Raw genomic sequence first — 25,681 nt, 5'->3', positions numbered from 1 at the left:
GTTACTTCTCCATCCTTTTGTTTTATTTTTATTTTTTTATTTTTAATAGAAATTTCTTTTTTAAAGATTCCACTTATCTATTCATGAGAGACACAGAAAGAGAGGCAGAGACATAGGCAGAGGAAGAAGCAGGCTCCATGCAGGGAGGCCGACGTGGGACTGGATCCTGGGTCTCCAGGATCACGCCCTGGGCCGAAGGTGGCGCCAAACCGCTGAGCAACCTGGGCTGCCCTACTTCTCCATCCTTGTGGTTTACCAGTCCATGCTTCAACAATTCCTTTAACAAATGCACCTCAGATTTCCAGTTTGGAGTGTGCCATTTTTTTCCACCTGGGATCCTGACTGGCCACAAAAGTCTTTTTCTTTTCTTTTCTTTTCTTTTCTTTTCTTTTCTTCTTTCTTTCTTTCTTTCTTTCCTTCTTTTTCTTTCTTTTTCTTCCTTTCTCTCTTATTTTTAAAAATATTTTATTTATTTATTCATGGAAGATGCAGAAAGAGAGCCAGAGCCCTAGGCAGAGGGAGAAGCAGGCTCCTCCCTGCAGGGAGCCTGATGTGGGGCTGGATCCCAGGTCCCGGGAATCCCGACCTGAGCCGAAGGCAGATGCTCAACCACGGAGCCCCGCAGGCGCCTCTTCCCTTCCGATTCTAATACGAGATTGTCCTGGACTGTGCATTTTGAGTTCTGAGTTTTAATTATGGCTGGTGCAGGGCGCTCCAGACAAACGTACACGGGGGGGGGGGGGGGGGTGTGGTGGTGGCGGGGGGTGTCGCGGTCATGCAAGGGTCCACCCGCAGCCGGGAGGAGGCGGGCAGCGCGTGTTTCAGCTGCCGTGATGACTGGGGGTGCGGCGGGGCGGGTTCGAGGGTCCTGCAGCTGAGTGTGGGGTACCCTGGGTGGCCGCCCCCTCGAAGGCTCTGCGTGACAAGGGCCAGGCAGGGAGCAGGGCCCGGGAGCGCAGGCAGGAGGTCGAGCGCGTCGAGCGACGTTCCATCCTGCGCAGCCTCGTCATCCCGCAGCCGCGGGCGGACAGCGAGCGGGCGGGCGGCCCGGAGGCGCCGGGCAGGCCGGCGAGGAGCGCAGCCCCTCCCGGGAGATGCGGGCGCCGCTGGAGCCCGCGGCGGGGGGGCGGGGCCGGGGCGGGCCCACGCCGATTGGTGCTCAGCCCTCCGCCGTCAGCCAATGGGCGGCGAGGGCGGCTCGGGGGCGGGGCGGAAGCCGCGTCTTAGGCTGTGTGACGCGCCGCCGTCGCGCTGCCGCGCTGTCGACGCCGCGTGTCCCGGGCGGGTGCGGAGGCGCTGCCAGGTACCCGCGCGGGTGCGGAGGGGCCGCGGCTCGGGGGGGGGGGGGGGCCGGGCGGCGGCGGCGGCGGGCGGGCACCGCGGGGCCCTGGGCGCGGCGCGTCCCGGCGGGGAGCGCGGGGGGAGGCCGAGGCAGCCCCGCCTGCCGGGGCGCCCGGGTCCCTGCGCCTGCGGGTGTGCAGCGGGAGGTGCTGGGCGTCGGCCCCGCGCACGGCGGGCACCCGGGGCCTGAGCTCGCCCGGACGCCGTGTCCCGGGCGCTGCGGAGCCGCCCAGGGAGCCGCGGCCTCTGTGCTGGGGCGGGGGGCGCCGGGGGAGACGCTCGGGAGGGTTGGAGGCCCCGCGGGCAGCGCCCGGGCCCACCTGCTGCCCCCCGCCCCCCAGCGTCGTTTTCCCCTACGGCCCTGATGCAAAGGCGGAGCTGGAGCCGCATCTCCAGCAGCGAGCAGGCTGAACGGGGCGGTGTCGGGGGTTGGGGCCCACAGGGGTCCAGCTGGAAGATTCGGCCTTCGGGTTCTTTGCCGGCGCCGCTGAGCATCCGTGGATTCCGGGTGGATTCGCCGGGGCCGCTTGTTGTCAGGAACCTGTCTCCGGGCTCCAGCTCTTGGTAACTCTTCTCGCTTTCAGTGTGACCCCCCCTTTGATAAGGTGATGCTTGCTTATTTATTTATTTATGATTTATTTTTATTTATTTATGATAGAGATGCAGGCAGAGGGAGAAGCAGGCTCCACGCAGGGAGCCCGACGCGGGACTCGATCCCGGGACCCCAGAATCGCGCGTCCTGGGCCAAAGGCAGGCGGGAAACCGCTGAGCCACCCAGGGAACCCCCCCTCTTTTTTTTTTTTTTATTTTAAATTTTTGATAAGGTGTGATAAGGGAGAAAAGGAGGAGTGAGTTTGAAATGCATCGGCCTTAATAAATGACGAAGCTTTTAGTTTTCTCAATTCTGAATCCCCTCTCTGGGGTTGGGGGGAGTTTCCGTAGGCAAACCGGTTTCTCTCCAGTTTGAGCCTGGAAGTGTTCTTCATGTAACCCAGTTTCTTTATCTTACCTCTTTGAAATGAACAATAGACTATCTTTCATTAGGATGACTTGGCTTCATCTTCGGAAAATCTAGTTCCAGATGCTGAAAAAGTTCCAAGTATTAAAGTAGAGTGTTTCTTTTTTTTTTTTTTTTTTTAAGATTTTATTTATTTATTCATGAGAGACACAGGGAGAAAGAGGTAGAGACAGAGGCAGAGGCAGAAGCAGGCTCCATGCAGGGAGCTTGGCACAGGACTCGATCCCGGGACCCCAGGGCCACGTCCTGAGCTGAAGGTGTGAAGCGCCAAACCACTGAGCCATCCAGGCTGCCCTCAAAATCTTTTTAAAAAAAGATAAATGCACTTTTTAATTAAAAAAAAAATTTTTTTTTAAAAATTTGACACCACGAGCAGGGGCAGTGGCAGGCAGAAGGAGAGGGAGAAGCAGACCCCCCCCCACCCCAACTGAGCAGGGAGCCTTACATGGGGTGGATCCCAGAACTCCCAGATGGAGACCTGAGCCAAAGGCAGGTGCTTAACAGACTCAGAGACCCAGGAGTCCTAAATGTATTTTTTTTTTTTTAAGGTTATACTTATTTATTTGAGAGAGCAGAGTGGGGGGTGGGGGCGGTTGGGGGGTGCACAGAGAGGGAGAAGTAGACTCCTCACTGAGCAGGAAGCTCCAACTCTGGGCCCCATCCCAGGACCTGGAGCTCTTGACCTCAGCCAGAGGCAGCTGCCTAACCAACCAAGCCACCCAGGCACCCCTGAATCTCATATATTTTGAAATAGGAACTGGGGCACCTCTGTGCTCAGTCAGTCAAGCGTCTGATTCTTAATCTCCGTTCAGCTCTTGATCTCAGGGTCATGAGTTCAAGCCCTGGCTGGGCTCTGTGCTGGGCGTGGAGCCTACTTAAAAAAAAAAGTAAAATAGAGAGGAATAGACTAAATTCTGGAGGTGTGTGGAGGGTGTAGTCTGGCAGAGCCAGTCCTTTTTCAATAGTGATGGTGAAGGTGTTTGCCAGTGACGCAGTTGAGTTGAATCTTAGCCAGATTATGTACAAAAAAAAAAAAAAAAACCCACCAAACTTTTGTTGGCAGAACTTAAAAAAAAAAAAGGGACCGTATTTGTGAATGGTTACCTCAAGAAAAGTAAATATTTGACCAATATAGTAAAGCCAAATTTATTCCACAAGTGGAATATTTTAAGTGGTTTTTTTCTTTTACAGTAATTAAAAAAAACAAAACTATTTTATAGTGCGTGCTAAATTAATGCTTTAAAATGCAGCCTTTTATGGAAATTCTATTTTAGGTATGTTTTCATGTAGGCAGGATGGATTAGACAGAGGGGAATAATAATAGCTTGAAGAAGGACTTTGTGAAGTATGTAGATTACTGAAAACAATGTTAAAATTTTCCGGGTCAGTAGTAATTTGTTTTCTCCAGCACCTGAGTATGGGCCTTGGTTAAATGCATGACAACAGCCAGGACTGGTTACGTTTATACCTATTTTGTCTCCTAAAGGCCTTTAAATTTAATGAAGTAAAGTTTTAAAAGTTTTTGTTTTAATCCCAGTGTGTTAGCAGACAGTGTAGTATTAGTTTCAGGTGTGCAGTTACGTGATTCAGCACTTATTTTTGACATCAGTGCTCATCACAAGTGCACTCCTTAATCCCTGTCCCCGCCCCCCCCTTACTCTGCTCCACTAACCATCAGCTTGTTCTCTATGGTTTAGAGTCTGTTTCTTGGTCCCCCCACACCCCATGATCCTTTGTTTTGGCTCTTAAATTACACATGAGTTAAATCATATGGTATTTGTCGAAGTGAACTTTTGGTGGAAAGATTATAGTTGCTTCTGGTGATTTCTTAGAGAATGCTAGCTTTCTCTGAGAGCTAGGCTCAACTCGGTTAGGGTTGGACGATTTAATCACCTTTCTAGATGACCTTGCTCTCTCTTGCTGCCTTGACTCCTTTAGGAATCCTAAGTGTATTTAGGAATGCTCTGATGTATTTGGCAAAGGATACCAGTGAAATGTCCAAACCTGGGCTGGGTTCTGGGAATGCAAAGTGAATTTTAAGATACGGTTACTGTTCTTTTAAGGAGCCTACTGGAACTCTATATTTTTTTTAAAGATTTATCTATCTATCTATCTATCTATCTATCTATTTATTTATTTATTTATTTATTTATTTATTTATTTATGAGAGACACAGAGAGGCAGAGACGTAGGCAGAGGGAGAAGCAGGTTCCATGCAGGGAGCCCAATGTGGGACTCCATCCCAGGACTCCAGGTTCACGCCCTGAGCCAAAGGCAGACGCTTAACTGCTGAGCCACTCAGGCATCCTGTCCTACTGGGATTCTAGAAGGGGGACCCGTATGAAGACCAGTGTCCTAAAATGTTAGGACCTGTGACAAAAATCTGCAAGATTTGTGGGAATCTTCAGGAGGGTCTTATGTCATAAATTCTATGGGTGAGGGTGAAAGAAAGCTAATGTATATCGAAAGAAAGCTAATGTATATCGTATTTATGCATAGAAAAACGTGATTATAGAATTGCAGGTAATTTTCTTGTCTGTGTTTCTGATTTTTTTTTTTTTATCGAAAAATTAGAAGAGTGGGATTCCTGGGTGGCTCAGCGATTTAGTGCCTGCCTTCTGCCCAGGGCATGATCCTGGAGTCCTGGGATCGAGTCTTGCATTAGGCTCCCTGCATGGAGCCTGCTTCTCTCTCTCCCCCTCCCCCTCTCTCTGTGTGTCTCTCATGACTAAATAAGTAAAATCTTTTTTTAAAAAATATTTTATTTATTCATAAGAGACACAGAGAGAGGCAGAGACATAGGCAGAGGGAGAAGCAGGCTCCCTGCAAGGAGCCCGATGTGGGACTCGATCACAGATCCCAGGATCAGGACCTGAGCCAAAGGCAGACACTCAACCGCTGAGCCACCCAGGCATCCCAATAAGTAAAATCTTAAAAAATTAAGTCCACAGGATTCTAGTTATATCATCACACTCCCAATTGCAGGACTTTTCTCAGTTGAATATTCAGAATTCATCTTTAAAAAGCCTTAAAGAGGACAGTATTACTAATGTTTTTTTTTTTTTTTTTTTACTAATGTTTGAATGTTATTGTTTTGTTGGTAAGTTATTATTTTTTATTTTTTTTAAGTAAAGATTTTATTATTCATGTGAGAGAGAGAGAGAGAGAGGCACAGGCACAGGCAGAGGGAGAAGCAGGCTCCATGCAGGGAACCGGATGTGGGACTCCAGGATCACGCCCTGGGCTGAAGGCAGGTGCTAAATCGCTGAGCCACCCAGGGATCCTCTTAAGTTGTTATTTTTTAATAAGACTGCCTGAACTCTACAATAAATGGATCTTTTGTCCCATGTCTGTTGCAAATTAACTGAGCAAATACCTTCTTATATGAGATGAGACTGTTGAATTTAGGTAATTTCAGAGATTTCCTTTTCACTCAGAATACTGTGAATCAACCTGTTAATGAACTTAAAACATGCTAATCAGGGGGGCGCCTGGCTGGCTCAGTTGAAAGAGTTTATGACTCCTGATCTCAAGGGGTTTTGAGATTAAGCCTCACATTGGGTGTAGAGCTAACTTAAAAAAAAATGCTAGTTAGAGTTTTTAGTATTTTTTTTAATACTTCACTGCATAGTGCCTCTCTGCCTGCTTCTGGTCACAGAGCTGTAGACCTTGATAGCAAAATCCTTACAGAGTGTAGTTTTTTAGAATTTGACCCTGTCCCCGAGATACAAATGAACTTCTAGACCTAATTGTTGTAATCCAGCCTGCACTTCCTAGGGGAAATGACCTCTGCCTTTCTTTTAACCACAGGCGGTTTTCTCAGAGCTTTTCAAAGCTTCTTTTCCCCTTGGTTTTGTTTTGTATGTTGCCTAAGCTTTCTCTGTCCAGTGTGACAACCTAGGCAGACATTCAGCTTCATTTGTAATAACTTTCTGATTATAAACGTAGTTCATGATCATTAGAAAATGTGGGAAGTACAGAATAGTAGATAACCAGTGAACATTTTTGTGCCTTTTCAGGTGGTTTTTCTTTATCTTATTTATAATCTTGAACATTTTGTATATATGGTTTCTTTTTCACTTAAACACATCGTAAAACACCTCTCCATGTCATAATACTATAATTATTTTAAATGACAACATGTTATGTATGTGATTATATTGATCCATTTTTATTGTTGAATATCTTTTATGCATGAATGTTTCTCCGCATTCCTGAGTATTTATAATAGGATCTTCCGAGTGAAATTACTGGTCTAAGAGTACAAACCTCCTAAGGCTGTGATAATGGCTATAGTTCTTTGTTCAGAGTATACCACCATGGAACACTGTGTTTTATTGCTAATTTGATCAAGGCAAAAATTGCGTTAATTTTTTAGTTGGTTTAATAGAGCATTAATTCTTATTACATAGAGCATAAAAAGGCCAAGAAATAGTTAAAATCCATGTTTTAGACTTCACAGTAGTACTTTGGGGGAAGTTCTGTCTCATTTTCTATAGCTAGACCTTGCATTTTTGCTAGCTGCTATCCAGTCTGTTAGTTCCTAAATAATGTGCGTTTCTGAGATAAAACCTGGTAAGAGCTAGGACCTTCTTAGGAAAATGCACTTATGCGTACAATTCTGCATTTTATTTCAGGAGTTATTGGACCCTCTGAAGACTCTCCCTGGACCTCAGATTAAAAGTCTGTGTTCTGATCTGAACCGTGGGAAGAAAGGATAGTCGGTGAGTCTTGGCAAACTGAGTGCTGGATTTTGTTTAGTAACTGTGAATTCCTGAACACACTGGATTTACCAGGTCGAGCCAAGCTGAAAAGGAAGTAAGCCAAGCTCTATGTATTAAGTTTTTGCTAATTTGGCAGCTCAGTTTGAGTGCCAGGAGGTTGTGTGATTTGACTTGTCATTCATGGGAACTCTGTCTAAACATGAGTTAAGTAGTCTTTTTAAAAAATAAGTATAGACCAAAAAAAAATTAATAATTAAAAAGACCTAAATATGCTTAATGTTTGGCAACTACTTAAAAATACTCTATTTTGGTGGGGCGGGAGAGGAACAGAGGGGGAGGGAGAGGGACAAGCAAACTCCATGCTAAGTGACTGAGCCCCACCCCTGAGATCATGATCTGAGCCCAAACCAAGAAACCAAGAGTCAGAAGCTTGACTGACTGATGCAGGCACCCCTGACAACTTTCTATTAATCCTGAAATTGTTTTTAAAAAACATCTTTAAAGATCATTTTAAAAGATATTGTTGCTATGCGTTTTTTTTTTTTTTTTTTTTTAATTTTTATTTTTTTATTTCCTTTTTCTTAGCTTCTTCCATAGCTCGGTCTTTACCTCAAGGTTTCTGGTCACTATTAATGGGACAAAGAGAGACAAAGCCCTAAGGGAATCATTGTGGTAGGGCTAGTTTTAGGGCTGGTGGTGACAGATGAAACAACCAAGACTCTGAAATAGAGATTGTGAGGAAAGGCTATAGTTTGCTCAGTGATATTTAGGTTTTGTTACTAAAATTCTTAGCTCTTTGTAGTTTGTTTTATAGTTACTGATTACCTTTATTTCCTTTAAATAATTGCTTTTGTGGTGCAGTTTTTGGTTTCTAGAAGCAACCGTCCTGGCAGAGTAAAGTGTTTTTTGGGACTTACCTGTTTTCACCTCTTATGTGTGTATATGTAAATAAATGTATATAATGTGTATTTTATATAATGCATAAAATTTTATAATACATATGTGTGTTTTGATCTGTTCACCTTATTCTAAAAGCTTTTCAAAAGCTGTTATAAATTACCAAATATTTTTTTCCTAGTCTGTTTGCCTTTCACTTTTGTTTCTGATAATTTTGTGCTGTAGGAATTATAGATATGTGGGCTCAATAATAGATTTTACGTTTTGTAGTTTCTGTCTATGGTGTTATTCCTTTTTTTAAAGATTTTATTTATTTATTCATGAGACAGAGAGAGAGAGGCAGAGACATAGGCAGAAGGAGAAACAGGCTCCATGCAGGGTGCCTGATGTGGGACTTGATCCTGGGACTCGAGGATTATGCCCTGGGCTGAAGGCAGGTGCTAAACCACTGAGCCACCCATCATCCCTATGGTGTTATACTTGAAAACACCCTTCCCTTCCCCCAAGAAATCACTGTTTCCACTCCACACCCATTCTTTTTCCTCTAGAGCAGTCCCTGTTTTATTTGTAGAAGGCAAATTCTTTCTCCATGTTTCCATTCCTTACATACAAGGAAGGAGTTGGTATATGAGGTAGTTCTTGTCCCACGGTCACCTCCTTCTCTGATTTGAATGGATGCTGCCCCCCACCCCCGCAGTTCCTTTTTAAGGGGTGCTCAGTCTGCAAGGTCAGGTACCACCTCTTTAGCCTCCCCCATGTCCTCCCCCCCCCCCCCCCCCCCGTGCCTGACTCCCCCAGCGTGAGTTCCTTGTCCTTGGAGGTACTCTCAGTGCTGATGACTTCAAAAAAGTCTGTGTTTAATAAAGAAGTCTCGAGTGGCATAGAAGATTGTAAGTGAAAGGGAAAGCCCCTGACCTCCCATCCATAGTTTTTCTTGATTTCCTTACCTATTACAGCCTGCTGTAGTGCTTGTCAGGTTTCACTCTAAACATTCATGTGCTTTTTCCCCTTAAGCTTCCCAGGTCTCTGTTCTCTCTCATTTGCCTGATTCTTTGGCGGGCTGTGGTAAATTGGTTAACGCATGATGAGCTGATGTACATGGACTCTGGGAACATTCTTACTCTTACTGCCTTGTCTTCTTTTTGAATAGGTGAGTGGTATTCCTACTTGAAGGACATGATGTTTTCCAGACTAGCTCATTTGCAGACCGTTGCTGTGCTCCGTCGTGGAGTTCATTCTTCAGTGGCTTCTGCTACGTCTGTTGCAACTAAAAAGACAATCCAAGGCCCTCCATCTTCTGATTACATTTTTGAGCGAGAATCTAAATATGGTGCACACAACTACCATCCTTTACCTGTAGCCCTGGAAAGGGGAAAAGGTACATTTTGTTTTGTTTTGTTTTGTTTTCTTTTTTCAAGTGTCCCCCTCAGTGCCCGTCACCCATTCCCCCCCACCCCCCGTCCTCCTCCCCTTCCACCACCCCTAGTTCGTTTCCCAGAGTTAGGAGTCTTTATGTTCTGTCTCCCTTCCTGATATTTCCCACACATTTCTTCTCTCTTCAAAAGGTACATTTTGAATTAATCCAACATCCCTTCTCTCTTTTGCTTGAAACCTTTTAAAAAAAAATTGCTTTAAAATTTTCTCAGTATACATTTTTCCAGGTGCATTTAATTTCTCTATTGCAGATACAGTTAATTCAACATTTATTGAGTTTCTAGTACTTGCTGTCTTAGCTACTGGGGGGAGATACATAGATGAACTCATTCAGTCTTTGCCATGATGGACCTGGCCAAGAACAGATGTAAGATACGGAAGTGCTATCGTTTTTTTTCCCTTTGACTTTTCTCTTGGCATAATTTTAGGCTTAAAAGTTACAAAAGTAGTACAAATAATTTTGTTTTACTCTTCACCCAGATTTTTTTTTTTTTTTTTTTTTAAGATTTATTTATTTGAGAGAGAGTAGAGGGAAGGGGCAGAGAGTGAATCCTCAAGCAGACTGCCTGCTGATCACAGAACCTGACTCAGGGCTCCATCCCAGATCCCTGAGACAATGACCTGAGCTGAAATCAAGAGCTGGTGATCCAACTGACTGAGCCACTGAGGCACCCCTCTTCACCTGGATTTCTTGAGTGCTAATATTGTTTCACATTTGCTTTATTGTTTTCTCCCCCTTCCAACACACATACGGACTCATGTGTGCGTGTGAGCTACATTTTTTCCTTGAACTGTTTGAGAGGAAATTGCAGACATGTGATGCCTCTTTATGCCTAAATACTGAGTGTGTCTTTCCTAAAATACAGGACTTTCTCTTACATAACAATAGTGTAATTATCAAGATAGGAACATTAACATTACTACAGCATCATTATCTAATCTAGACCTGATCAGATTTTATTTGAAATCTGTCCTACTGTAAAAGGAAAATCTCATATCATGGGTTACATTCAGTTTTCAGGTCTGTTTAGTTTTCTTTAATCCAGAACAGTTCCTCAGTCTTCATCTTCTTGATCTTGATGTTTTTGAAGAGTACAGGTCAATAATTTTGTAGAATGAACCTCAGTTTGTAGTTGGCAGGTAAGGTAGTGACTGCCAGCTGTCTTCAGTGCGAAGATACTATGTTGCCCTTTTGAATATCTTGTGGAGACATGATTTGAGATTGCAAACTTTTACTCACACTTTTAGCATCCATTAATTGTTCTCTGCCTGAATGATTACTGATAGTTGCCAAGTGGTGATTTAATGCACGTTTTGAAATAATAGCCTTAACCTAGTAAAATCGAAATTTATTACTTAGCTCGGGGCCAGAAGATGGTGTATAAGAGTATTAAACATTTAGGGCAGCCCTGGTGGCTCAGCAGTTTAGGGCCACCTTCAGCCTGGAGTGTGATCCAGGAGACCTGGGATCGAGTCCCACATCGGGCTCCCTGCATGTAGCCTGCTTCTCCCTCTGGCTGTGTCTCTGCCTCTCTCTCTGTCTTTCATGAATAAATAAATAAAGTCTTATTTTATTAGTAAAATAAGTAATAGTAAGGTTTTTTGAGGAGATAAGATACAGAAGCACTTAACACAGTATGTTAAATACATGGTAAAACTTAGCTGGTAAGCTACCTAATAATACGTTTTTATATTTATAGTCCATTAAAAGATTTTAAGTGTATATAACTTAAAATTTACCATTTTAGCCATTCAGTTCAGTACCACTAAGTACATATTCAGTGTTGTAGAGCTACCACCTCTAGTCCCAGGACTTTATTACCCCAGAGGACCCACTAAAACCATTAAGTAGTCACTCTCCACTCTTCCCTCTCCTAGAACCTGGCGGCCACTAACCTGCATGCCGTCTCTGTGGATTTGCCTATTTTGGATATTTCATATAAATGGAATGGCCACAATATGTGGCTTTTTGTGCCTTGCTTCTTTTCTTTGACTTAGTGTAATATTTTCTTTTTTTTTTTTTTTTTTTTTAAATTTTTATTTATTTATGATAGTCACAGAGAGATAGAGAGAGGCAGAGACACAGGCAGAGGGAGAAGCAGGCTCCATGCACCGGGAGCCTGACGTGGGATTCGATCCCAGGTCTCCAGGATCGCGCCCTGGGCCAAAGGCAGGCGCCAAACCGCTGCGCCACCCAGGGATCCCTTTTTTTTTTTTTTTTAAATTTTTATTTTAGTGTAATATTTTCAAGGCTTACCCATGTTGTAGCATGTGTTAGCACTTCATTGCTTTTTATGGTTGAATAATACTTCATTATATGGGGGATCCCTGGGTGGCTCAGCGGTTTGGCTCCTGCCTTCAGTCCAGGCATGATCCTGGAGTCCCGGGATCGAGTCCCACATTGGGCTCCCTCCATGGGGCCTGCTTCTCCCTCTGCCTCTCTTTGTGTGTGTCTATCATGAATAAATAAATAAAATCTTTAATCTTTTTTTTTTTTTTTTTTATGATAGTCACACAGAGAGAGAGAGAGGGGCAGAGACACAGGCAGAGGGAGAAGCAGGCTCCATGCACCGGGAGCCCGACGTGGGATTCGATCCCGGGTCTCCAGGATCACGCCCTGGGCCAAAGGCAGGCGCTAAACCACTGCGCCACCCAGGGATCCCTAAATAAAATCTTTAAAAAAAATACTTCATTATATGGATAGATCATATTTTATTCATTCATCAGTTGATGGACATTTGTGTTTCCACCCTTTGGCTATTATGAATAGTGCTGCTATGAGCATTTGTGTACAAATTTTTGTTTGAACACCTGTCTTTGACTTTTTTGGGGGTATATACCTAGGTGTGGGATTGCTCAGTTGGATGGTAACTTTATGTGTGACTTGCTGAGGAGGTGCCCAGCTGTCTTCTACAGCTACTGCACCATTTTACAATATACATGAGTTGCAGTTTCTAGCAATACATGAGTTACAATTTCTCCATGTTCTTGCCACCACTTGTTTTCCATCTTTTTTTTTTTTTTTTAAAGATTTTATTTATTTATTCATGAGAGACACAAAGAGACAAAGAGAGGCAGAGACATAGGCAGAGGGAGAAGCAGGCTCCATGCAGGGAGCCTGACGTGGGACTTGATACGGGGTCTCCAGGATCAGGCCCTGGGCTGAAGGCGGCGCTAAACTGCTGAGCCACTAGGGCTGCCCCACCATCTTTTTCTTTTCTTTCCTCTTCTTTTTTCCTTTACCCTTCTTCTCTTCTTTCTTAATTATTACCATCCTTATGAATATGGAATGCTATTGGTGAGGTTTTGATTTTCATTTCTCCAGTGATGGAGATACTGAGTATTATACGTGTTTTTTTGCCATTTGTATATATTTGGAGAAATGTCTATTCATTTTCTTTGCCCATTTTTTTTCTTTGCCTATTTTGAATTGGGTTTTTTGCTGTTGAGTTGTAAGTGTTCTGGATACTAGATCCTTAGCAGAATGGATGTATGAATTGGAAATATATTCTCCCATTCTGTTGGTGGTTACAGTCCACAAATCATGATTTTTACATTCTGTAAAACTTCTGTTTTAAATTTCAAAACCCAGTATTCTAGGAGTGAAGGTTTCACTCCAGACTTTATAAACCTTTTCATGTTATGGTGTTCCCGTTAAATATGTAGTTTCAAGCTGAACAAACAATTCCTTGTAAACCAGAGTATTTATAACGAACCCTACTATGCTTGAGCTAAACATGCCTTAACCACAATTCTGTGTTAAGTAGAGGTTCCTGTGTAGGTATTCAGAAGGCTTGCCAACAGTTTTCATCTTTGAACTTTATGTAACTCAGTGATTTTTCTAAGATGACTGTCTTTATATATTTAGGTGTTTACGTATGGGATGTAGAAGGCAGAAAATATTTTGACTTCCTGAGTGCTTACAGTGCTGTCAATCAAGGCCATTGCCATCCAAAGATTGTGAATGCTCTGAAAAATCAAGCAGACAAACTGACCTTAACATCCAGGGCTTTCTATAATAATGTACTTGGTGAATATGAAGAGTATGTTACTAAACTTTTCAACTACCACAAAGTTCTTCCTATGAATACAGGTAAAATATTTCCTTTTGACGTTAAATAGCCAAGAAAATAATCATACTACTTTTTGATAATTAAAAAAAATTTTTTTTAAACTGAAAACCTTATTTCTTTATAGGAGTGGAGGCTGGAGAGACCGCTTGCAAACTTGCTCGTAGGTGGGGATATACCGTTAAGGGTATTCCAAAATACAAAGCAAAGATTATTTTTGCAGGTATGTGAAATTCAGCGTTAACTTCTGTGATAGGAACTTAAAAATGCCATTACTGTTTTAATTTACTGATGAGATATTTCCGGTGTGTTTGCCTCATCCATGATACATTATTTGCTGAATGTTTCATAAAAATTGAGAGATTTCCTCTGGGGAAATTATTTCCAAGTATTTCTACATAAATGAGGTTTTTCTCTGCTAAGTAACTTCCTACTCCCTAAAACGAGCGATTAGATGATTTGTTTGTCATTTGCTTATCAGATTTTTTCTTTTTTTAAAAATTTTTATTTATTTATGATAGTCACACACACACACACACACAGAGAGAGAGAGAGAGAGGCAGAGACATAGGCAGAGGGAGAAGCAGGCTCCATGCACCGGGAGCCCGACGTGGGATTTGATCCCTGGTCTCTAGGATTGTGCCCTGGGCCAAAGGCAGGCGCCAAACCGCTGCGCCACCCAGGGATCCCTATCAGATTTTTTTCATAGTAGGTTTCTCCTTAAATAGATGGTCTTTCTGGTATTTTGTCAGGTTGCTGAGGTTGGATTTTGTTAGAGTGGGGCCATGTCCTAGTTGTGATATGAAGTTTGAATCTTAGTATTTGATGAATTGTTGTACCATGTTGTCAGAAGCTGTTGGAAGAGGAGGACTGGAGTTGCCCTGGATATATTTCTGGGAATGGTTGAGAGGAATGACTTGGATACTGATTTGGGAGGTGAACAGTTAATTCAGATGTTGGAATCTGACCTTCCTCCTCTCCAGCCCTACCGTGTATTAGCATCTTATTTTATTTAAAATTTACTTTTATTTTTTGAATAAAATAAAAGGGTGTATGTAATTAAAGTAGACAACTTGCTGAGCTTGGAGGTCAGTGTTCACCCATGAAACCACCACCACAATCTATGCTACTACCCCAAAAGTTTCCTTTTGCCGCCTTTTTTTTTTTTTTAAAGATTTTATTTATTTATTCATGAACCATAGAGAGGCAGAGACACAGGCAGAGGGAGAAGCAGGCTCCATGCAGGGAGCCTGACATGGGACTTGATCCTGGGTCTACAGGATCACACCCCCAGCTGAAGGTGATGCTAAACCACTAAGCCACCAGGGCTGCCCTCCTTTTGCCTTAATTATTGCTAGTTGTACTTTTTTTACTCATTTTTTTTTTTTTTTTTACTTGAAGTATAATTACCATACAGTGTCCTGTTAATTGCAGGTCTACAATGTAGAGATTCAGGATTCTGTACATTCTTCAGTGCTTATCATGTTAAGTGTACCCAATGCCCTTTATTTCACCCATGCCCCCCCACCTTCTCTCTGGTAACTACCAGTTTGTCCTCTGTATAATATAGTCTGACTCTTAGACTCTAATGATGTTCAATTGCTAGATTCCGACTTCTTGGTAAAGCTTTGATTTTAATTTTTAAAAACATGAAGTACAGACAAATTTATCATTGCTCATGGTCAAAATTCATTCTTTTGATGGTTGAAATTGTTAAATATTCTGATGGCCAGGTGTAGTTATCATTTGGGCGTGATAGATTACTGTTCCCAAAGAAGAAGTCTTGGCTCAGCTCTGTGACCTGTTATTTTAGAATCTTGTACCTTAGTTGTAGGATAGCATAACATAACTGTTTCTTGCAAACAAAAATGGCATTTCTGGTGATTTTCATTCTTACAGACTATTGGTCTCTTACATATTAGCAAAAGGTTTTTTTTTTTTTTTTTTGTTTGACACATCTGCCCTTTTGTCACACATCTGCCTTTATTGGTAGCAGCAGGTGGGACACTTCCAGCAGTAGTAAAAAAAAATTAATTTACCAAAGCAGGAGTTCAGGGAAGCCACCTGGTTGGAACCCTTGGGTACTCATACATAGATGCTGACCCAGAGCAGCAGAAAGAGGACTCCAAAGCCCATGAAGAGTGTGGCCACCAAGGAGATGAGGAGTTCTTTGTAGATATCCCGAGTGTACTTGGTGGAGGTGACCTCATAAACAAAGACCCAGGTGGTAAAAAACACGCCAGTTGCCAATAGCATCACAGTCAGATGGGGGAAAACCTCAGGGTTCACTGGGCTGGTGTATCTACTCATGGCCTCGAGCTCCATTTCGCCAGGTATAGGGTCATCCACCTTTGCAAAAGGTGTTTTTATCTGTGTACTGAAAGCAGCTGGTGAGTGTGGGGTAGAGATCAAGCTGTAAGTCCCTTACACTGGCAGAGTAAGGCACAGAGAAGGAGACTCCTGAGTCTGTGCGGAGGAGAGCAGATAGGTTCCTAGTCTGACAGGTGCGTTTTCTTTTTTTTCTTTTCTTTTTTTTTTTTTTTTAGAGAGTGTACACTGGGAAGAGGGGGGCAGAGAAAGAAGGAGGGAGAGAATCTTAAGCAGGCCCTGTGCCCAGCTCAGAGTCTGTCATGGGGCTCAATCCCACAATGTGGAGATCATGACCTAAGCAGAAATTGAGTCAGACACCTAACTGACTCAGCTACCCTGGTGCCCCTGGTGTATTTTCTTTTAAACAAGCCTGGTCAGGATCAATGTGCTGTGGGTGGGGGTCTCTCATAGGTGGGAGATCCTTTGCAAGAGTAGTAGTATTTAGAGGTGCTTTAAGCCAAAATACAGTAATTCAGTACTGGATTAATTGAGTTGGTGCTGGCAGAGCTGGTAAAAGTTTTTAAAAAAAGGTAGGGGAACCCCCTCCCCCAAGCCTCTCTGTTAACTCTCCATTATTTCATTCCATGCTTGAATGTAATCCAGTTGAAATTACTATTTTTAAAGATTTTATTTATTCATTAGAGACACACAGACACAGGCAGAGGGAGAAGCAGGCTCCTTGCAGGAAGCCTAATGTAGGACTCCATCCCAGGACTCCAGGATCATACCCTGAGCTGAAGGCAGATGTTCAACTGCTGAGCCACCCAGGCATCCCCACCTGAAATTATTTTATGCATTTGCTTTACTCTGATTCAGGTTATGGTGTTTCTTCCCTCTAGCATTTAAGCAAACTCGCTGAGGGCAGGGAGCCCTCCATGATGACTACTCTGTCCCCAACACCTCGAACAGTGCCTGACTACGTAGTAGGGCCTCGCGCTTATTAACCACATAAATTAATGGGTAAAAATATGTTCCTGAACAAAAAAAACAGTGTCAGTCATTTAGCACATGAAAGATTATAATAAATTAAATAAATTATTATAAAAAATAATATAATAATAATATAATAACAATATAATAATAATAATATAATAATAAATATAATATAATATAATATAATAATAAATTATTATAAATAAATTTGAAAGTGTTTAAATTGCCTGAGAATGTTTTCTGCAAATGAAATTTAAAGTTCATTCTGTAGTATTGGTTTTTTAAAAGGAAACTACTAATTCTCTATAAAGGATATTCTTCTCTTATTACTGTCGTAATGCTCCATGTTTAGACAAACGTGTTGAATCCCTCAGTAGTCAGAGTTTGGGATAACTGGAAAAAAAGACCAGTGTTGACCCTCTGGGGCTGCATGTACAGTCTGGAGGTTCCATAGGGGAATCTCCAGTATCAGGTTTGTTTTTTTTCCCCCTAATATCAGGTTTTATTTTAACAAATGAAAGCTCACTGGAGGCTCCATAAAGCAAACCTTCATTTAAAAAAAAAAATCAAACTTCTTAAGGTATTTTTTTGGGGGACAGTGCTTATTAAATTTGGAGGGTCTGTCTGAAATAGTCTATTTTTCCTTTTCAGCTGGAAACTTCTGGGGGAGAACATTGTCTGCCATCTCCAGTTCCACAGACCCGAGCAGCTATGATGGTTTTGGACCGTTTATGCCAGGTTTTGAGATCATTCCATACAATGATCTGCCTGCTCTCGAGGTATTGCACGTAGCGTCACAGGGCTTGGGCTCAGAGCAAATAGAAATTCAATTTGTTAGGGGCACCCAGGTGGCTCAGCGGTTTAGTGCCACCTTTGGCCTGGGGCCTGATCCTGGGGACCTGGGATTGAGTCCTGCATCGGTCTCCCTGCATGGAGCCTGCTTCTCCCTCTGCTGTGTCTCTGCCTGCCTCTCTCTCTCTCATGAATAAATAAATAAATAAAATCTTTAAAAAAATTAAAAAAGAAAAATTCAGTTTGTTAAATGTGTGCTTTGAAAGTAGATTTGGGACTGTAATGAACATCTGTCTCATGTAAGTTGGGCCAAGATGTCAGACTAGTCTCTTGTGACAGTCGGCTAGTTTCCAGCACTAGGAAGTCAGGTGCCGTGGTCTCATCCTGAGAACCAGCTAGTTTCTCTTTGTATACTGCATGAGTAGCTTGCAGAGTATGTGAGGTTTTTTTCCTTTATTTTTAAAAAAGATTTTATTTATTTATTTATTTATTTATTTATTTATTTATTTATTTGAGAGACAGAGAGAGAGAGAGAATGAGTAGGGGAGGGGCAGTGGCAGGGGAGAAGCAAAGTCCCAGAGTGGGGCTCCATCCCAGGACCTGAGCCGAAGGCTGATGCTTCACTGCCTGAGCCACCCAGGCGCCCTTGGATAGTGTATGTGTTTAATTTCTTTACTAGATAAAATTGCTCCATTTTCACTTAGCCTTTTAAAATTATGAGTGGAGAAAAAAAACAAAAAATTATGAGTAGAGGACTTGTAAAATAAAAAGATTCACTGAAAATGTCATTCATTCATTCATTCATTCATTCATTCATTCATGAGAGACAGAGAGGGGGACAGAGACACAGGCAGAGGGAGAAGCAGGCCCCATGCAGAGAGCCTGACACGGGACTCGATCCTGGGTCTCCAGGATCCCACCCTGGGCTGAAGGTGGCACCAAACTGCTGAGCCACCTGGGCTGCCCAGAAAATGTCTTTCTAAAAGCTATGTTTTTTAGTTTTTATAATACATTAACTGTATTAGAGAATATAGAGTAGCTTAAAGCTGAAGTGTTTAGAGCTTTTGGTAACTGTCAGAAATATATTTTTTTATTTTTATTTTTTTATTTATGATAGTCACAGAGAGAGAGAGAGAGAGGCAGAGACACAGGCAGAGGGAGAAGCAGGCTCCATGCACCGGGAGCCTGACGTGGGATTCGATCCTGGGTCTCCAGGATCGCGCCCTGGGCCAAAGGCAGGCGCCAAACTGCTGCGCCACCCAGGGATCCCTGTCAGAAATATTATATGCGATTTTTTTTTTTTTTTTAAGATTTATTCATCTGTTCTAGAGAGAGATTGAGAGCATGTTGGTGGGGAAGGGTAGGGGGAGAGGGAAAGACAATCTCAAGTAGAATCTGTCTGGAATGCAGAGCCTGATGCGGGGCTCAATCCCATGACCCCAATCATGACCTGAGCCAAAACCAAGAGTCTGACGCTCAACCAACTGATTGTGCCACCCAGGTGCCCCAGAAATGTTATATACTCTGAAGTCAGAATATAAGTTAGTACAAAAACTAAATTTGCATACTTAACATAAAAATATGTGCGGTGTGTGATTTCAGATTTAACCTATTTTTAGCCTGTGTAACCAAATAGGATAAAAAAGGAAGTTACTAAAACGTATTCATATTTTTTTGTAGCGTGCTCTTCAGGATCCAAACGTAGCAGCGTTCATGGTAGAACCAATTCAGGGTGAGGCGGGCGTCGTCGTTCCGGATCCCGGCTACCTGATGGGTGTGCGAGAGCTCTGCACCCAGCACCAGGTCGCCCACCTTCCATCTGCCTGCCTCGCTTAGGGCTGGTCGGGTTGGAGCAAAGATGACATCACCTTTCCAGCAGGGGGAGACTTCATTCTGAGAGCCTCAGAACTTTCTAGTACACTTTATCAGCAGCCTGCACAGAAGCTGACTTTTTACTAGCCTTGGAAAATGGCCAAGACAGGGCCGGGCAGAGCTGCAGACTTACTGGCCCCAACTGTGGTTCTTTCCCCTCCACTCCTGCAGCCTTTGCTGTGATCCTTCTCAGACCCTTGCTTATTATATCCATCTGTTCTCTTCCTCTTCCCACCAAGCTAGTTCATATTTAAGAAGTAGTAACTATTTGATGAATGTTTGGAATAAGCAAGTGAATTAATCTGTTTCCAGAGAGTAGTTTTATCTAACTGTGCCCTCCACCCCACAACAAAATGCCCAGTCTCTACCCTGAAGAATAGAGTGGAATGGGCCCCCAGGGAGACTGTGGCCTGACCTAGGAAGTAACTGTGTCTATAGGGTTTTCATAGGATGCTGCTGACATTATGTTGGTAATTAAAAGGTCCCCACAGTTCTGAGGGGATGTCAGAATGACAGATTTGTGTGGGGAATAGTTCAGTGTGTTCCCCGTGGAAACAAAATCGATAATTACTGTATTCTGTTGTTTCCCACCAGGTTCTGTTTATTGCTGATGAGGTTCAGACAGGATTGGCCAGAACTGGAAGGTGGCTGGCTGTCGATCATGAAGGGGTCAGACCGGATGTAGTTCTTCTGGGAAAGGCACTTTCCGGAGGCTTATACCCTGTAAGTTGTAGGTTTGGCCTCTCTCTCTCACCCCTACTCTCATGAAATCTGTCCTTAAGATATTTTTGCGTCAGCCGATTGTGACAGTGTGCATTCCTGTGGTTTGGGTATACGTCTCCTGTGCAGCATGTCACCTGGAATGCATAACAGAACATTTCAGAGTTCCAGGGGGTCCATCCACTGAGTTAATTTTAACTGGAGAACTGTGTGTGTCTTGGAATTGCTACAGCATTTGTTTTGGGCAGAAACATTTTACCCCAGAAGTACACTTAGAACCCTGTGCTTTTTTCCATTGTTCACAAGCCTAGCATTACTAATTGTCTAAAACCATGACTGATTAACGTAGAGGTTGGAAGAAATTTGTTTTAGTTTTGTCCTTGAGTTTATCATTCAGAGCCAGTCATTGGTACTGGAAGAAGGGTAAAGGGCTCTGAACGTAGCGCAGGATGTTGTTTTCTAAGCAGTTAAACCAAGCATTTCACCTTGAAAGTGGAAAGAATTCTAAATTCCGTCATAGAAACCAGTTTCCTCTTCGTTCCAAAATGCTCTTGTTCTGTGCCATTGAAGCGTGCCCGACGTGCTCGCACTGGGCTTAGGGCCTCACCAGTTTGTCACTGGCAGTTATGATGAAAGATGTGCAGCCCTAGTTAGTGGAAGTTTTATGTCAAATTTAATACCAGCTTCATAAATATCTGTGTTCCTGGTGTGTTGAGAATGGGAACAGTTAGTCTGAGAAATGATTTGGTTGGTGCTGAATTCTCTCTTGCAGGTATCGGCAGTGTTGTGTGATGATGAAATAATGCTGACCATCAAGGCGGGGGAACATGGGTCCACGTACGGAGGCAACCCGCTAGGCTGCCGAGTGGCCATCGCAGCCCTGGAGGTATAGACTGACTCTGACGTCTGGCGTCTGTCTGGGTGGTGTCGACGTGACTGAAATTTGAGCCCATTGGTGTCATGAGAAATATAATAAGATTGCCAAGCATCATAGAATATGAAGTCCAGAGGAAGGGCAATGCATTCTCAAAAAGTAATTTAACCTTGAACTAGTAGATGAGAATTCTCCGGGTGTTTCTGAGTTGCAGTCACCTGGGAGTTTGGGCCCGTAGATCCTGGGTGGCTCTCAGAGCTCTTACTCTGTGGCCAGACCTGGTCTGCGAGGCTATTTTTGTTTATTGTTTTTTAAAGGTTTTATTTATTTTATTTTAAGAGATAGTGCACAGGAGAGGGAGAAGCAGACTCTTCGCTGAGCAGGGAGCCCGAGGAGCGGGACTTGATCCCAGGACTCCAACATCACGACCTGAGCTGAAGGCAGACGACCTGAGCTGAAGGCAGATGCTTAGCTGACTGAACTGACCAGACGTGCCCCCTGATGTTTTTTTTTTAAGTGTCAATTTGAATGCTTTTAGACTTATTCCTTAGGTGTCTACTACAAGGCACAAAATTATGTGATTAAGTAAAGGGAACTATTGTAGTTTAAAAATTAGTTTGGGATGCCTGGGTGGCTCAGTGGTTGAGCATCTGCGTTTGGCTCAGGTCATGATCCTGGAGTCCCGGGATCGAGTCCTAACAACAGGCTTCCTGCATGGAGACTGCTTCTCCTCTTGCCTGTGTCTCTGCCTCTCTGTCTTTCTGTGTTTCTCATGAATAAATAAATAAAATCTTTAAAAAGTAATAAAATAAAAATTAAAGTATATTCAGTCCATTGATTTATTCAACTAAGAAGATACCAGTTGCATTAAAGAAATTTTTTTTTAAGATTTTATTTTATTCATGAGAGAGAGAAAGACAGGCAGACACAGGCAGAGGGAAAAACAGGCTCCATGCAGGGAGCCTGAGGTGGGACTTGATCCTGGGTCTCCAGGATCAGGTCCTGGGCTGAAGGTGGCACTAAACCACTAAGCCACCTGGGCTGCCTGCATTAAAGAAATTTTAATTCGTATTTTGCCAATGAAATCAGATCGGATCAAGGATAGATTTGTGATTAAAGTAAGGTTCCTTTTTTTTTTTTTAAGATTATATTTATTTATTCATGAGAAACAGAGGCAGAGACATAGGCAGAGGGAGAAGCAGGCTCCTCACAGGAGCGCTCTCTCTCTCTCTCTCTCTCTCTGTCTCTCACGAATAAATAAATAAAATCTTTAAAAAAAAATTAAACTGGTATAGGCTTTGGAAAACAAATGAAAGTCCAGTGACTGATCTTTATCTGATCATGTTCTTCCTTTGCTTATAGTCCACGTTTCCTTCCAAAGAACAACCTAAAACAGGGTAGTCTTAGCATTTGTGTAATTTCTCTTTAAACACAGGTTTTGGAAGAAGAAAACCTTGGCGAAAATGCAGAAAAAATGGGTATCATCCTGAGGAACGAGCTCATGAAGCTGCCATCTGACATTGTCACCGCTGTCAGGGGGAAAGGATTACTAAATGCTATTGTTATTCGAGAAACCAAAGGTATGGACACAGTTATTTTACTCAAGATGTTATTTTTATAGGAAGGACTAAAACACATGTGGTATTTTATCTGCTTGTTGGGTTCCCCTGTTTGAAATTGTTGACCAGGTCTTCTATGCAGAGTTATCATCTGACTTCAGTTAATGGTCTCTGAAAGTAGAGCCCAATCCTACAGGAAGGACTTAACTACTTTGACCTGTTTTTGTTCTGTGACATTATTTGTTATTTTGCCATAGGTTACTGATGCGGCACTTGGAGATGCCCAGTTCCTTGCTCTTACTGCATGGAGCACTTCCTTAGGAAGTTCCCTCTTGCTGTCTTACCCGCCTCATTCAAATACTTAGTATGGCAGTAAAGGTGGCAGGAGCAGCAGTCATGATGACGAGTGACGCTGCTGATGGTGATGAGAATAACCCCCACCACCACTAACGGAGTGTGGGGAGTTTCAGTATGCTGTCTGTAGTAGCCCTCAAGGGCTCTCTGCTGGATTTTCCTGTGATAACCCTTCCTTTTAAAGCAGGGATTCCAACCTTGGCAACCCTTTAGAATCACCTGAGGAACTTTTCATTTTTATCTTTTTAGTATTTTTTAAGATATTTACTTAATGGGGCACCTGGGTGCCTCTGTTGGTTAAATGTCTGCCTTTAGCTCGGGTCGTGATCTTGGGGTCCCAGGATAGAGCCCTGTGTCCAGCTCTCTGCTCAGCAGTGTGCCTGCTTCTCTCTGTCCTTTTGCCCTCTACCGCCCCCCCCACTCATGTTTTCTCTGTCTCTCCAATAAATAAAGTCTTTTTTAATAAAAAGATTCATATATTTTAAAGAAATCACTCAGGCTTGAGTCCATGGAGAGGGGCAGAGCGAGAGAGAATCTCTAACAGATTCCACACTGAGCACAGAGCCAACATGGGGCGCAATCTCGTGACCCTGAGATCATGACCTGAGCCAAGACCAAGAGTTGGACACTTAACCGACTGAGCCACCCAGGTGCCCTCTGAGGAACTTTTTTTTTTTTAAGATTTTATTTATTTATTCATAGAGATGCAGAGAGAGAGAGAGAGAGAGGCAGAGACACAGGCAGAGGGAGAAGCAGGCTCCATGCAGAGAGCCTGATGTGGGACTCGATCCCGGGACTCCAGGGTCATGCCCTGGGCTGCAGGTGGCGCTAAACCACTGGGCCACTGTGACTACCCCTCTCTGAGGAACTTTTAAAAACTTAATCCCAACCTAGCTTCCCCTTGGAGGTTCTGATTCGATGGGTCTGAGAGGGGCCCAGTACCCTTGGTGATTCTCATGAGCAGCCAGTGTCGAGAATCCTACCGCAAAATGAGGAGAGTCAAATAAATAAAATAAATAAATAAATAATAAACAAACAAACAAACAAACAAACAAACAAATAAGAGTCTCTTTCCACAAGCTCCCCGTGGGGAGCACATCCGTTTTTGGGAATGTGCAGGGTTTACTGTGTTTGAGGATCACTCAGCGAATGCCCATTAAGTTCCATGTATTCTCCCCAAATTCTTTTTGCATTGGTCCCTCATAATTAGTACAACAGCCTTAGCACATAGTCGTTTTGCTTGTTTTTTTTTTTTTCATTTTTGAAAGACTTAACAAATCTGTATGTCTAATCATACCATTCAAACCTAGTTCTGCACTTGCTGAAAAATAAACTCATTTTTTTTTTTTTTAATAAACTCATTTTTAAGAATAAGAACAAAGCAAGCTTGCAACCCCAAGCCATCTTTCTTTAGTAGGTCCTGGGGGTTCTCTTCTGCCGGGCGGCACTTTGATCAGCATGTGTGTTTGGCCATTTGTCTTTAGATTATGATGCTTGGAAGGTGTGTCTGCGGCTCCGCGATAATGGACTTCTGGCCAAGCCGACCCATGGCGACATCATCAGGTTTGCACCTCCGCTTGTGATCAAGGAGGATGAGATTCAGGAGTCCGTGGAAATAATTAACAAGACCATCTTGTCTTTCTGAGGAAGGGACAGTTTTCAGTGGGGTCCGGCGCCAGCTGGAGACAGCAGTTCGAGCAAGTCCTGGAGCACTCCTGGGCTTGACGTAGGCATGTGCCACTCTTCAGTGTCTTCAAGGACTTTTTTTAAATATACATTTTTTTTCAGTTGATGCGTACTAGAATGACATTTATAAACATGCAGTTTGCTATGTAACGTGACTAAGAGAGTGGAGTGGCATCTCTTCGACTAAGTTTCTGTGTGTGTATGTGCTTTATAAGGTGAAATGTACCCACCTGTATATAGAGAGCCTTTTAATCAAGCCCTTCAGTATAATTTATATGTTTTTATCATTTCCTTACTGATACAAATGTTTTGTGTTTGAGAAAGTTACATGGGATAGTAGTACAAGGAAGACTTGCTTAACCTTAAAAAGTTAAGTTCTCATCATTAGTTTTTAGGAAGGATTAATGGTTAAGCTTATATAAAATACTGGATTTCAGGAAACTTCATAATGGCCAACACCAGGGTGTATCCTATGAATGTCACTTTGAATTGGGAGTTAATGTTTAACGTTCCCAAATTATGTTTTAAATGATTGATTTGTAAGAAAGGTTTATTTTCAGTGTTTCTTGACATTTAAAGCAAAGCCTCTATTTAAAGCGTCTGTTTTGTGATCAGTGTGCTATGACGGCAGTAACCAATTACCTAACATTTTTAAGCTGAGACTGTTCTTGTTTTATTTTGTGTTTTCTAAGAGCATTTCAGCAGCTTTGGTGGTATCTAGAAAAATAGAAATTATAAAAAGAAAGTCTCTTATTATACTCCCTTCTCCCCTTTGACAATAATTGCTTTTTTCCTGTGCTTATTACTGATATTTACCATTTTTATTAAAGTATCCTTATTATGCATAATATTGTGCAATTTTCCCCCTCTTTTTTTAAAAAATCTGAATATAGTATTTTGGATGCTTTTCTATGTCAGTAATTAGAAGTTTATCTCACTCTGTGATGACTATCATATGTAAATGTATTGTAATTTCATAATGGGGGACATTTGAGTTGTTTCCAGTTTTCACTCTTTAAACAAAGCTTGTGACTACT

The 25,681-nt window shown here is 42.7% G+C and overlaps 1 protein-coding gene and 1 pseudogene across 12 annotated transcripts; one reads left to right on the top strand and one right to left on the bottom strand.

Annotated features, from left to right (window-relative positions):
* Positions 1-1,175: 1,175 nt before the first annotated feature.
* Positions 1,176-25,492, top strand: OAT (ornithine aminotransferase). Of its 12 annotated transcripts, none has more exons than XM_072740325.1 (12): positions 1,180-1,303; positions 1,784-1,905; positions 6,997-7,083; positions 9,131-9,358; positions 13,283-13,507; positions 13,612-13,707; positions 17,439-17,566; positions 19,260-19,382; positions 20,046-20,174; positions 20,944-21,057; positions 22,481-22,625; positions 24,443-25,492. In XM_072740325.1, the coding sequence occupies exons 4-12, from the start codon at positions 9,157-9,159 to the stop codon at positions 24,601-24,603; spliced, it is 1,323 nt and encodes a 440-aa protein (XP_072596426.1). In that variant the 5' UTR covers positions 1,180-1,303; positions 1,784-1,905; positions 6,997-7,083; positions 9,131-9,156; the 3' UTR covers positions 24,604-25,492. The 12 variants fall into 12 exon arrangements, with proteins under 12 accessions (XP_072596425.1, XP_072596426.1, XP_072596427.1 ...); XM_072740326.1 differs by having other exon boundaries at positions 1,182-1,303; positions 1,784-1,946; XM_072740323.1 differs by having other exon boundaries at positions 1,207-1,303; positions 6,997-7,177.
* On the bottom strand, positions 15,570-15,809 carry LOC112928823 (dolichyl-diphosphooligosaccharide--protein glycosyltransferase subunit TMEM258 pseudogene; annotated as a pseudogene).
* Positions 25,493-25,681: the final 189 nt, after the last annotated feature.

The sequence above is a fragment of the Vulpes vulpes genome, chromosome 15, assembly GCF_048418805.1.
Source record: "Vulpes vulpes isolate BD-2025 chromosome 15, VulVul3, whole genome shotgun sequence".
In the NCBI taxonomy this organism is placed as follows: domain Eukaryota; kingdom Metazoa; phylum Chordata; class Mammalia; order Carnivora; family Canidae; genus Vulpes; species Vulpes vulpes.
Note: the sequence above shows the minus strand (reverse complement) of the source record. Positions and strands in the feature narration are given on the sequence as shown.

Bases quoted from the DNA above. Each gene is read 5' to 3' on its own strand.
- OAT (XM_072740324.1), top strand. From the start codon at position 9,157: ATGATGTTTTCCAGACTAGCTCATTTGCAGACCGTTGCTGTGCTCCGT. The intron at 19,383-20,045 runs GTCGCCCACCTT...GTTTCCCACCAG, and splicing joins AGCTCTGCACCCAGCACCAG to GTTCTGTTTATTGCTGATGA. The intron at 21,058-22,480 runs GTATAGACTGAC...CTTTAAACACAG, and splicing joins TGGCCATCGCAGCCCTGGAG to GTTTTGGAAGAAGAAAACCT.